Below are 12,221 nucleotides of genomic sequence, written 5' to 3' on the forward strand. Positions count from 1 at the left end.
AGAAGGACAATTTATTAGTCTTAAGATCAAACTCAAATTTCTAGGAAGGTTTTTTTGACTGATAGGTCAAAAAAGGGTTGTGCAGCAATAGCTAGGATGGTTGTTTATTCTGTAAGATGAGTGTCGTATGGGATAAAAATAAGAGACTAAGAAGCATTCAGTTTCCGGAATAGTGATAGTCACAGACACTGTGAGAATATGCTGCGATACCCACACTCTGAAAAGTGTGCTGGTGCGTCAACGAGATCCCTGGTGCGTCAACAAGAGTGCTGGTGCGTCAACAAGAGTGCTGGTGGCACAACAAGAGTGCTGGTGGCACAACAAGAGTTGCTTTCTGCAAGTTAGTTCTGAGAGAGGCCGATCCAACCTTTACATTTGTCGTTGAATAAGCACAACGATTTGGACTGAAAAAATATGCGTCTATTTGCATTGTCTCTTATTGTATTGCCTGGCTACCTGCCTCTGTGTACTTACCTGCTTGGCTGCCTGCCTGACTGGCTGACTCCGTATCTGTCTATTTGCTTGCCTGCCTGCCTGCCTAACTACCAGCCTGTCTGCTTGTTTGTATCCCTGCCTGCCTGTCTCTGTTGCTGCCTGAACTGTTGGCCAAGCTCACATCATGAACTGCACTTCCTGCACCTCCTTACTCCCATTTCTTATTTCCTCGCGTCTCGCACTGAGGAAATGTTTACAATCAAATTTTATATCCTTCCAGCAACAAATAAAAACGAGAGGAAGAGGCACTGGAACGTGTGAATTACGACAAGACACACACACACACACACACACACACACACACACACACACACACACACACACACACACACACACACACACACACATATACAAAAAAAAGACAATTTTCACCACCTCGTTTCCTCACAGGGAGAGCTAAAAGCCATTCTTTTTGATCAAGAAGGCAATGCAAATTCCCCTGCGAATCTTTATAGATGCAACATTTTCAACAAACTTTAACTCTCCTCACAGCTGCAGTTCAAAAGTTAATCCCCCGAAGCGGCCGTCTCGAGGGGGCAAAGTACGGAGAGGTGCTACTGTAGTGAGGAGGGGAACACTACAGTAAATTCATTTACACGTTTCAAGAGCTTTGCCTTTCACTGAACTCTTGACGCATGTGAAGGCTATGCTATCACTCTTAGAATTTAGAATATTTAGAAAGACTTGTATTACTGTTGCTGCTATTACTATTATTACTATATTATTAATTCTTAATATTATTATTATTAATTATTAATATTATTATTAATATTATTAATTATTGATGTTATTAATATTATTTAGTATTAATATTATTATTATTATTAAAACAGCTTTAATCATTCTGTTCATTATTATATGTATTAATAATGTGTAGGTGTTCAACGACTAGAAGATACATATGTACTTCCCCACACTTACTACACAGGAGCTTTCCTAGCACTCACACACTTACACTCACGCCCTTACACTCACGTCCTTACACTCACACACACTCATACACTAAACACGTCCTATCACGTGCATTCATCCACACACACACATTCACGTTCATACTCACCCCACGCAACCATACAGCCACCTACACACACCTGGGTACTCTCATTCTTGCCCTCACACTTACCCACACCCCCACGTGCACTCTCCCCACCTAAACACCAGTGTACTCACATTCTTATTTTCACGCTTACCCACATCCCTACGTACTCATATATTTATCCACACCCACACATACACTAACCCACACTCACACGTAGATACTTACCCATGCCTCCATGTACACACACTTGCACACACACCCCGACGTACAAACATTTACACACACACACCCACGTACACACACACCTGCGTGCACACACACACACACACACACACACACACACACACACCTGCGTGCACAAAGCCAATTCGATACACAACTTTAAATGTAAACATAACAAAAAACGAGTAGAAAAAAAAAGAGTTCCTGTACTGAACTAATGACAGCCAAAAGGCGGGGCTTGGGAGCAGACGCTCGACCCTCCAAGCAATACACACACACCCCTCACGTACTCACACTTGACATCGAGGGAGAGTGGGCTGGAGACGCCCACGCCCACATCATTGTGGGCGTGGCAGGAGTAGAGACCGGCGCGCCACCGACCCACCTTCTGCAGCACTAGCGTCTGGTTGCTCATTATCACCCCTCCGGACACGTTCTGAGTCAGCGCCATGTTCTGCAAGAGAACACGTGGTTGGAACATGAACAAAACGATGAGGAATTTGTTATAGGCCAACAGGAAGAAGTAGAGTAGATGGAGAGCAAGTGAACAATTATTGATAGGAGAACAAATGCTGAAGTATGAAGTGCTAGATGAGGAACACGTGTTAGAGGGTGAACACGTGTTAGAGGGTGAACACGTGCTAGAGGGTGAACACGTGCTAGAGGGTGAACAAGTGCCTGAGGGAAAACAAGTGTATCTGGTCATGGGAAAACATTAGCTATAATCAGAGTTTCAAAAACAGAGCTTATGGGATATCAATGCAGAATGTCAGCAGTGGCTGGAGCCTCACGTTGTGTTGCCAGGAGATGCGGGTGGCGGGTGGGTTGGCGTCCAGGGAGCACTCAAAGTACACATCATCCCCTTCCTTGATGTTGTCAGCGTCCAGCGACGCTCCATACCCACACTGGGCCCGCGGAACGTCTGGCGGATGTGAAGGTTATATTTTCTATTAGGATACAGCTTATTTCGTAAAGCTCAAGTACGTTTATTGAGACAATAAAATACATCTAAAAGGGATAGAGTAGCTTACGCTGTTTCTACCCCCCACCTATTTCGTAAATATGGCGGTTTGCCAATGGATTATTTTTGTTTTTGTTTTTTTATTAAAATCAAACTAATTTAACCCGGCATAACCCAATTCAGACAAATCAAAACCTTTGATGGAGAGATAGATAAAGGGATATATATATAGAGAGAATTACAAACATACAGAGGCAAAATACATAAATAGATACAAGTACAATCATGTAAAAAAAGACAAACGTTGAATTTACCAATTCGTCTGTATTGATCTAAGCAACAAAACCCCTCGCGCCTTCAAGTTCCTCTTAAACACCTGCCACTGTACTTGTTGTTGGGGGTGGGGACGCTCAGTGGCCCTTGGTTTGCTGTAATATGTTGATTATTCAATGGTAGGCGATGGATCTATGTGCAGAACTACTGAATGTTGCAAGGGCTAAGGACATTGCACAACGAGACTACAACGATTCTAATATATTGCACATTAGGCTATTAAGTCTTACACCATAACATATAAAGAGAGATTGAGGAAGACCGCAACGACTGACTACACCAAAAGGCTCCGGAGGTTAATGGCACTATGGTAAATACGAAATACCTAGAGATGAGTACAATTAGATTATGAAGTCTTCCTGTAACAAGACAGTGAAGATCGTAGAGGCTACTGAAACTACGGATGCAGAGAGGGGCTATGCTCCGGCTACGGATGCAGCTGTGTGATGAGGCTATGAGAACTCCTGATGCAGTAATGGCTGTTACAGAATTGACGAAGCTGCAGATGCAACGTGGACTATCTACGATGAGGCTACGGAGGCTACGTACAGAGCACGGTGAGGTTCCAGGTGTCCTCCAGAGTGGCAGGAAAGGCGAAAGTCTCGGCTATACATCGCAGGAATGACCCGTTGTCCTGCGGGCGTGGGGTGAAGACAACGCTACTTGCGGTCACGTTCTGGTCCTCCGAGGTCTGGAGGCGAAATACACGTAGAGAGAGAGAGATATGGGGATTTTAAACGTGCACGAGAACAATTTTTGTTGCTATGGTTCCACGTCGTTCAAATTCAGTACCAGACATACTTTATACTCAAACATATCTATCCTAAATTTGAACTCATTACGATGTGAACTTCACGATATGTTGACTAGAAACCTGTCTGTATTGTAAAGAAATATACACAAAAAGAACGAGAATACATTTGTCAAACACAAACAGTCCTTAGTAAAGCCATAATGTGAACCTTTATTAGCCCTTATTTATCAAGATGAACAGGAGCGGCTTTCGTGATTATCGACTGAAACAAATTTCTGACAATAGACGTTAACCTAACTTAAGCTGAGTTCGCTGCCCTTCATGCTTCCGGTTCACTAATATAACCTTACAGGACATTACGCATATTAAGTGTATCATTGTTTAACGGAGGAAAATAAATTTCAAATTATATTTCCCGTCAAAATTGTTGAATGTAAAGACTTTATCTTAAATTTACTTATCTGCTGACTTGATAATTAAATCGTCAATTGTCGAAAACTTAAACACAAAATTCATTATCTAAATTCCTCCACTACTACCTCACTTTCCCTATTTAAAAAATAATGCCAAAATGTATTAAAAATATTGTAACCAACTGAAAGATAAGAAAGCCTTTATATTTCATTCAGATTTTTTTCTCGTCTCTGAGAAAGGATATGAAGAGCTCCATGGAGAGATGGGTGCTATTGTAGTGATTTCACGAGGTTTCATTCAACAGGGAGACGGCTTGAGGCCTTTCCTTTGACCACCTGAATTAATTTCACCTGTTATTGTAAGGCTGCCCTTACAATAATGGCTGTGTGTGTGTGTGTGTGTGTGTGTGTGTGTGTGTGTGTGTGTGTGTGTGTGTGTGTGTGTGTGTGTGTGTGTGTGTGTGTGTGTTTATTCACCTAGTTGCGCTTGCGGGGGTTGAGCTCTGCTCTTTCGGCCCGCCTCTCAACTGTCAATCAATCAATTGTTACTAACTACTAAAAATTTTTCACACACACACACACACACACACACACACACACACACACACACACACACACACACACACAGGAAGCAGCCCGTAAAGGCTGTCTAACTCCCAGGTACCTATTTACTGCTAGGTAACAGGTGCATCAGGGTGAAAGAAACTCTGCTCATTTGTCTCTGCATAGTCCAGAAATCGAACCCGGGCCACAGGATTACGAATCCCGTGCCCTATCCACTCAGCTACCAGACCCCCCTATGTGTGTGTGTGTGTGTGTGTGTGTGTGTGACCCCCTTACCCAGCCTCCTGAACAATGGCCAGGATGGTGAGGTTGGATATTAATGCCAGGGGAGTTGCTTTATAAATAAGCGAGCCGTAATAACTTGTGGACCAGCAGTTATGATTACATTTACTGCTGTGGCGGCTTTTACAGAGAGTTACGTCCCTGCTTACTCCGTCCGGCTCCACCCCGGCCCTCTGGTCCCTCCCCCACCATCCTGCCAAGGGATAGGAAAGATACGATAGAGAAAGCACAGAAGGAGAAAATTGTGGGAGGGGAAAATGGTGGGTGAGGAAAGTAAAAGGAGGCGTGTAATGGGAAAATGACAACAGAAGTGAGATCATTGTTTTGCATGATCATCACAAGATTTTCTTACTTTTAAAGCGCCCCCTTGGGTCCGACACCAATACCGGCGTCAAGCCCCCCGGTATCGGTGCTTCAGGTCCCCCAGCCCCTTGCCCCGGACACTCACCAACACCGTGGCCTGAAGTACTCTCTGGTGACCACTCCACCAGGTGATGGTGGCCGCGGGTCGAGCGCCCACTACCAGACACACCGCCAGGTACTCCCGTCCCGCCCTCAGGAGCTGGTCGTCAGGAGTCTGGATCGCCACGCTCAAGGGCGGCACTAAGGGAAGCAAGGAGTGAACTGTAGCATGTTAAAAGCGCATGTAAGATGTATCAATAAAGGGTTGAAATGTAGGAGAGTTTTAAGCATGCTGGGAAAACTATTTGCTTGACGTGTTTACAAATTTATTATACCGTTTGCATATGTTGTTTAAAAGAATGTTTCATGTATGAATATTGTATTAGTATATCGTTGATATGCAGTTGTTGAAGATTATGTTTATATTTAATTACAATTAATGTCATATACTTGTCGACGCCGCATCCACCTTTGTGTTTCATTAAGCTAAGTGAACACAAGTCAATTCTTCCACTAATTCGTTCGTTTTCTCCTTGCATTTCATTCTCCTCACTCCCCCCTCCTACTCCATTCTTATCCTCGGCTTTTTTCAGTCTTAGGTTTTCTTCAACTCTCAGACTCTTAGACTTGCCGCTCTCCAATTCATTTAATTTAATTGTTTTCGTTATAAAACAAATCTGCATTGCAATATATTTGTCAGAGGAGAGGAGAGACGGGACCTCGTAGAGAAGGGAAGGAGAGACGACATCTGGTGGACGGTCGAAGGAGGTAAGTGTTATAGTTCTCAACTTTACGAGCTGATGAAATATTGTTGATTAATGTAGGGAGTTCGCGTCGAGCTATGTACCAGATCCAGTTAGGTTAGGTTATGTTAGGTTAGGTTAGGTTAGGTTAAGTGTGTTTGTGCTTAGTGAGGTTCGGCTAGATTACCTTGGGCATAGGTTAGTTTAAGTTATTTTAAATTAGGATAACTTAGGTCATAGTTACGTTATTCAACGTAGTGAAGCTGCATTGATTATGAGTAGATTATGAATATAAATGAATATTTGAACGATAAAACTATAAATTAGGTGTTTTCAAATGAAATGACGATGTGTGAATGTGACTGAGTATAGGATTTGTGGAGAAAAAAAGGTACCCGTTTTAAGTTGTGAGAGACACAAAACACGCATCTTAGCTGCTAGTTCTTTTAGTCTGTGAGTTTGTCAGTTTCTTAATTTGTGAGTCCATAGTCTCTTAGGCTGTTATTTCTCACAATAACAATTTCTCACTGTTAGCGTCTCAGACTGCGAGTATTAATCATTTAGTTTCCGAGACTAAGTTTCTTCGTAAGTCTGTGTGTTTCTTAGTATGTTAGTTATCGCTTCAGTGCCTGAACCTCTCTGCTAATTTTACTGACAATTAACATTTTCATCCACTGACCGGTTCTGGGCCAGGTAAAAGGGAAACTTCGATGGATTAATTTTTCCAGCTTCGTTCAGATAAACATGTTCGAATTTGGTAACAGAAACACATTTTGATATGCTAGAGCGATTTTCTTTTGTCTTACGTTAGGCCTGCATCTGCAAAAGGGAAATGAGTTAAAAGGTTTAAGTACGATGTAGAAGAGAGATTTCTGTAGCTTTATCTGTAGGTAAAGTTATCCACAGCAACCACATCAAGGTCGCGTTATTCAAGACGCTTTCTACAAGCAAACTGATATGATTAGAAAAAAATGGTAGTTACTTATTTGGTTTCATATACTTGGTGAAAAATTTAAGACATGTCTGAGTTCATTCAGCACCAGCAGCACTAGACGGAGAGGAGATAACAGCAATGACACACACATTGTTCAGCTCTTTGTTTGTCATTTTAAGGTTATTGTAATTTTGAGACTTGTAAACAAAAAATCGAAAAAAAAGAGTTCTGAAGCTCTTTAGCTTTCATAAAAAGATTTTCAACATGAACTGCGAACGGAATCACGGCCTCTATAATCAATACTTTCCAGGTGGCATATATTATGAACAACAAGCAGCGTCAGCACTGTTATGTTGACCAAGTTGTCCTCACTACTCGTTGTAGTTCTTCAGCTCACTTAAAACTTAGTCAATAATTCTCAAGTTAAAGTTGATACAAAATTCCTCTCAAGTTGAAAACGATGTTTTGGATAATATTTTATTTAGTGTTTTTTTCTTCTAAGCTGTAAGTGATTGATAAAGATTAAGCCACCCAAGAGGTGGCACGGGCATGAATAGCCCGTAATAAGCTGTAAGAAGATAATCCTTATTTATATAGCGATTACTGCTGCCTCAAAAGGACGTAAATCCTACTCACAGAGGGAACCCCCCACTATTAATAGGTGCAAAATCATAACTTAAATAGAGAAAATACCACATTTACATGGAATATAATCCCACCCACATGGGATTAAAAAAAAAAACATACGTGGGATAAAATCCTACTCACAGTTCATGTCGAGGGTGAGGATGGAGGATGCGGGCAGTGTGAGGTTAGTATTAGATGCTTCACACTTGAACTCCTGCAGAAGGTGGTCGCGTCTGAGAGGTTGCAAGTGAAGCGTGTTGAAGGGCTCACCACCATAGGGCATCACCTTCGTGGTGTCCCCCAGAGGGAGTGCTGTCGGCCCAGGAGCCTCTGAGACTTGGTCAGCGCCTTCCTGTAGGAGATCTGACTCCATGAGAGCGTCCAGGAGGTGCGCACCCCGGTACCAGACGACGCTAGGACGCGGAGTACCTGTGGGTGACAGATGACATATTGCAGTACACTCCCCTTCTCTCGTCAGTTCTCTCTCTCTCTCTCTCTCTCTCTCTCTCTCTCTCTCTCTCTCAGGATATATGACAACAGCAAGGGGGTGCCGAGAGAAGCTGTGCTCTTTAGTCCTGGTACGACAGTCAGCTGAATGGCCATATACTGACCAGGTATTTATGGCTCGCTCGCTAACCCTCTCGCTATTTCTGTTTTTATGGTTGTCTCCTTAGCAGTGGTGGCAGGTTATGTCCAGGAATATGAGCTGCATAACTGGCAGTTGATGCCCATGTGTGTGTGTGTGTGTGTGTGTGTGTGTGTGTGTGTGTGTGTGTACTCACCTAATTGTACTCACCTAATTGTGCTTGCGGGGGTTGAGCTCTGGCTCTTTGGTCCCGCCTCTCAACCGTCAATCAACAGGTGTACAGGTTCCTGGGCCTGTTGGGCTCTATCATATCTACACTTGAAACTGTGTATGGAGTCAGCCTCCACCACATCACTTCCTAATGTGTGTGTGTGTGTGTGTGTGTGTGTGTGTGTGTGTGTGTGTGTGTGTGTGTGGTACTTTACTCTCTTTATGCCTGTAATATTAAGCTTCAGCTCTTGAACCGCTATCAGTCTAGTGATGTAAAAGAGAGAGAGAGAGCGCAATATATATATTATAGGCCTGTGTTGTGTTTATGATGCTTATGTTCAATGCCTGAAGTATGGGAACGACGAAATAGGTTGAATTTAGTTTGTGTTTGAAAGTGAGAGAGTGATAAAATTAGATCCATGGATGACAAAGTATGGATACAACGAATGTATCGTAGTTTCAGTATAGAAAAGCTCCTTATACACTTCTGTCATGAATCATCTCTACGAAATATTGTCTAATACAAAACGGATATTATAATATCTAATCTTTTATGAAAATAGATGAAAAAAACCATGACAAAAATAGCAGTGATGAAAATTACATTATGCCAAAATATGGCTACAAGTTTGCTTCGACAGATAAACAATTTTAAATTTGTAAAAGAAAAAAATGAAAATGCGGCTCAGGAAAGGAAAATGTGGGTCATCAAAATTCAATCTAGGCGGAGAATAATGACAGCACCTGAAGAAAATAACATGTCCAGCAGCTGTATACCACCAAAGGATATGTATGTCTCGCTGTCATTTTTAATATCTGAAAATATATTTAATTTTGTCTCTGGTATATCTGCAATTTATAGATTTGATAAAGATAGTAATAATAATAATAAAAGTAATTAATAATAATGTGTTATAACTAATATGTCCTTAGGGAGGAGTTAACCTTGGAGGTAATCACTTCAAAATCCCTATGTAATTAGTGCCGGTATCTACCCTCTATCCATGGTTGGTAGGCTTGGTCATGTTAACACACTTTATTACTTTCCAACATGTGACATACGAAATTTGAAAACTATTTGAGCATACCTAGAATTTCAATTACAGACAAACAAAAAAGCAAATAATAAATAATAAAAGTAATAATAATCATATGAATAAGCAGAGGTTATGTAAAATAATGTGAGAATTTTAACATTTTATCAGCCAAAGCATTAATTACTGCACTGAAGAAATAAATAATATTAATGTCTAAAAACACTCCTCAGGGAATAAATTGTTTACAAGTCTTCGAAGAACATCGAAATGAAGAATTACAAATAATAGAAATTTAATTAATAAGCGAACTGAAGTTCGTAAATATAAAACTTGATGAATATGGGGAGAAAGGCAGAAGCGAAATCGCCAACATTTCCAAAAGACATCGGATAAATAACAAAATAGTGCGAGAATTCCAAGGAACACGGAAACGCAAGCACAAGAGCATAAACCAAAACAAAAAATGTAAAATTCTTTTAGGCAGTAGTGAATGCAGGAACTCGCGGTAAACAGAAGAAAAACGTGTCAGGCTTTGTTTACAAGTGAGGCTAGCGGGGGAGTCCCAGGAGAGTGATTATTGGTATAAAAGTCCGCTCTGCAAGTTGATTATACATGCATGAAGGTTCGCAGACAAATATTTGTCGTTTTTATGGAACTTCCGAGGGAGTGATACAAATCCAGTTTAGTATTGATCTATGCCAACTCAGAGGTGTATGCCTTAATTAATGGATGAGAGATGTCTAATTTTTTTCCTTTGTCGGGTTGCAGGTGACCTGTTTGTTTAAACCTATCACGGTCACCCCAACCAGTTACTAGCCAGATTCATTGATATTTAAACATCTAAATGAGCGCAATGTTATTAATCATTCAGAAATGGAGGTGATTTCCTATGTATTGTTAACGTAATTGGCATTGTAACTATATACCAGTTCTAAGAACATCAGTAACAATCTATGTATCAATCTGATGGCTTTCTAACTATTACCTCTACTGGTATATATGAGTGATTGTGTGGATAATAATATGACAAATAAACTGTACAAATAGGTACAGTTACATTATTATGTGACTGTGATTCTCAGGATCACAGGAGAATCAGAGAGAAAAGTTGTCTTGGGAAAATATAAGCAACTAGCCTATGTAGTCTATCTTGGTAGTATCTTAATACCCTCGGTGGTTGTCTGGGAAGGCGTCACAGGATAATAATGGTAGTTTGACTTTACGCACACTCACACACACACACACACACACACACACACACACACACACACACACACACACACACACACACACACACACACATACACACACACACACACACACACACACACACACAGAAGAATATACACTTATACACATGCACTCCTCCACGCTGAACTTCCCAGGGACCTACCTCCATGCGCCACACAGGTGAAGCTGAGGACATCTCCCAGTAGGTAAGGTCCACCCAGGCTAATGTGTCCTGCCTGCGAGGCGTTCGGAACACCGGCCATTATACTCACCCCTTCAGGCGGCGCTGTGGGAGAGAGAGAGAAAGAGAGTGGGGAGACCGAACTGTGCACAGAGACACATCAGTCTGCTTACAGGACGTTGGTAGAAATTCTGTATTATTACCAACACTAAGGTATATACATTAGTGAGCATTAACCTAGTGCACATATATGCAGTTACTCCCACCAATCACAGACTCGTCACCTTGCACGTATTAGGGTTGAACTTGAGTAACCACTTATCAGACCAATTCTGCTCTTTGTCCATATATCCTCACAGGTATTTCTAATGTTTTCAGTCTCTCGTAATATCATTAGTTATTATGTACAACTTAATAAGACTCTCAAAATATCATGTTATTGTTATATGGTCTTATGTGAACTTAGAATATATTCAGATATAAAATACTGATCATAATATTTAAACTAACTTTAGTAGTACTTCCAGAAGCAGCGGAGACGACCGCCCATTGAACATTCAGCGTGTGTGCCTTTGTTTACCAATATAAAAAGGGTTCTTCAGTCTGGAATTTTAGTCAGGCATTTTTCTCGGCTGTTTCTGGCTGGAGTCGGACCCTATTTTTAAACTGCCAACAAACTATTTTATGTGTCTTTACGAAGAAAAGGGAATTGATATTTGTGATTAAACTGTTCTGATGGTGTGGGCGAGTTTAATTGTGTAAATATGTGAAACACGATATTATATTAAATATTATGTTAAATATATAATTAATTTTTGTATTAGATATTTTAAAAAGGGGCAGGAAAACGCTAAGGAAAATAGGAAGGGATGAAGATGCCAGTTGTCAAGAGAAGATGGGAAGACAAGACAGGGGTATTAGCAAACACTTAGTCTGTCACCTATCCTTTAGGTCAAAAGAATAGTGTAACCAAGACTCTCATCTTCCCCATATCCTTTCAGCCAGAGAGGCTTCACAAGCCATACTCAGCTACGCACCTGCCCCTTGGGTCAAGAATTTCCCTCTTACCATTTAAAGATAATTTTACTAGAGGAAAGGGAGGGGTACAAGGGAAGAAAAATGGGGGGGGGGTAGCGTGCAGCAAAAGGTAATGAAAGAGGATAGAGGCAAAGGGAGAAGGAAGCAAGTGAGAGTGGAATAGGAGGGAG

At 41.3% G+C, this 12,221-nt stretch overlaps 1 protein-coding gene across 3 annotated transcripts in view; it reads right to left on the minus strand.

Moving 5' to 3' along the window:
* The window catches only part of LOC123756548 (nephrin), a 61,873-nt gene that overhangs the window by 10,473 nt on the left and 39,179 nt on the right, over nt 1–12,221 (minus strand). For all 3 annotated transcript variants that reach the window (XR_011229612.1, XR_011229613.1, XM_069331226.1), the window contains exons 4-9: nt 10,996–11,118; nt 7,911–8,198; nt 5,512–5,666; nt 3,600–3,741; nt 2,548–2,678; nt 2,051–2,210 (exon numbers count right to left, since the gene is read on the minus strand). Coding sequence is in view for 1 of the 3 variants with exons in the window: in XM_069331226.1 (XP_069187327.1) it covers nt 2,051–2,210; nt 2,548–2,678; nt 3,600–3,741; nt 5,512–5,666; nt 7,911–8,198; nt 10,996–11,118 (999 nt within the window). In the remaining 2 variants the exon portion in view is untranslated. The remainder of the gene's footprint in view (nt 1–2,050; nt 2,211–2,547; nt 2,679–3,599; nt 3,742–5,511; nt 5,667–7,910; nt 8,199–10,995; nt 11,119–12,221) is intronic.

The sequence above is a fragment of the Procambarus clarkii genome, chromosome 25 (genome assembly GCF_040958095.1).
Source record: "Procambarus clarkii isolate CNS0578487 chromosome 25, FALCON_Pclarkii_2.0, whole genome shotgun sequence".
In the NCBI taxonomy this organism is placed as follows: domain Eukaryota; kingdom Metazoa; phylum Arthropoda; class Malacostraca; order Decapoda; family Cambaridae; genus Procambarus; species Procambarus clarkii.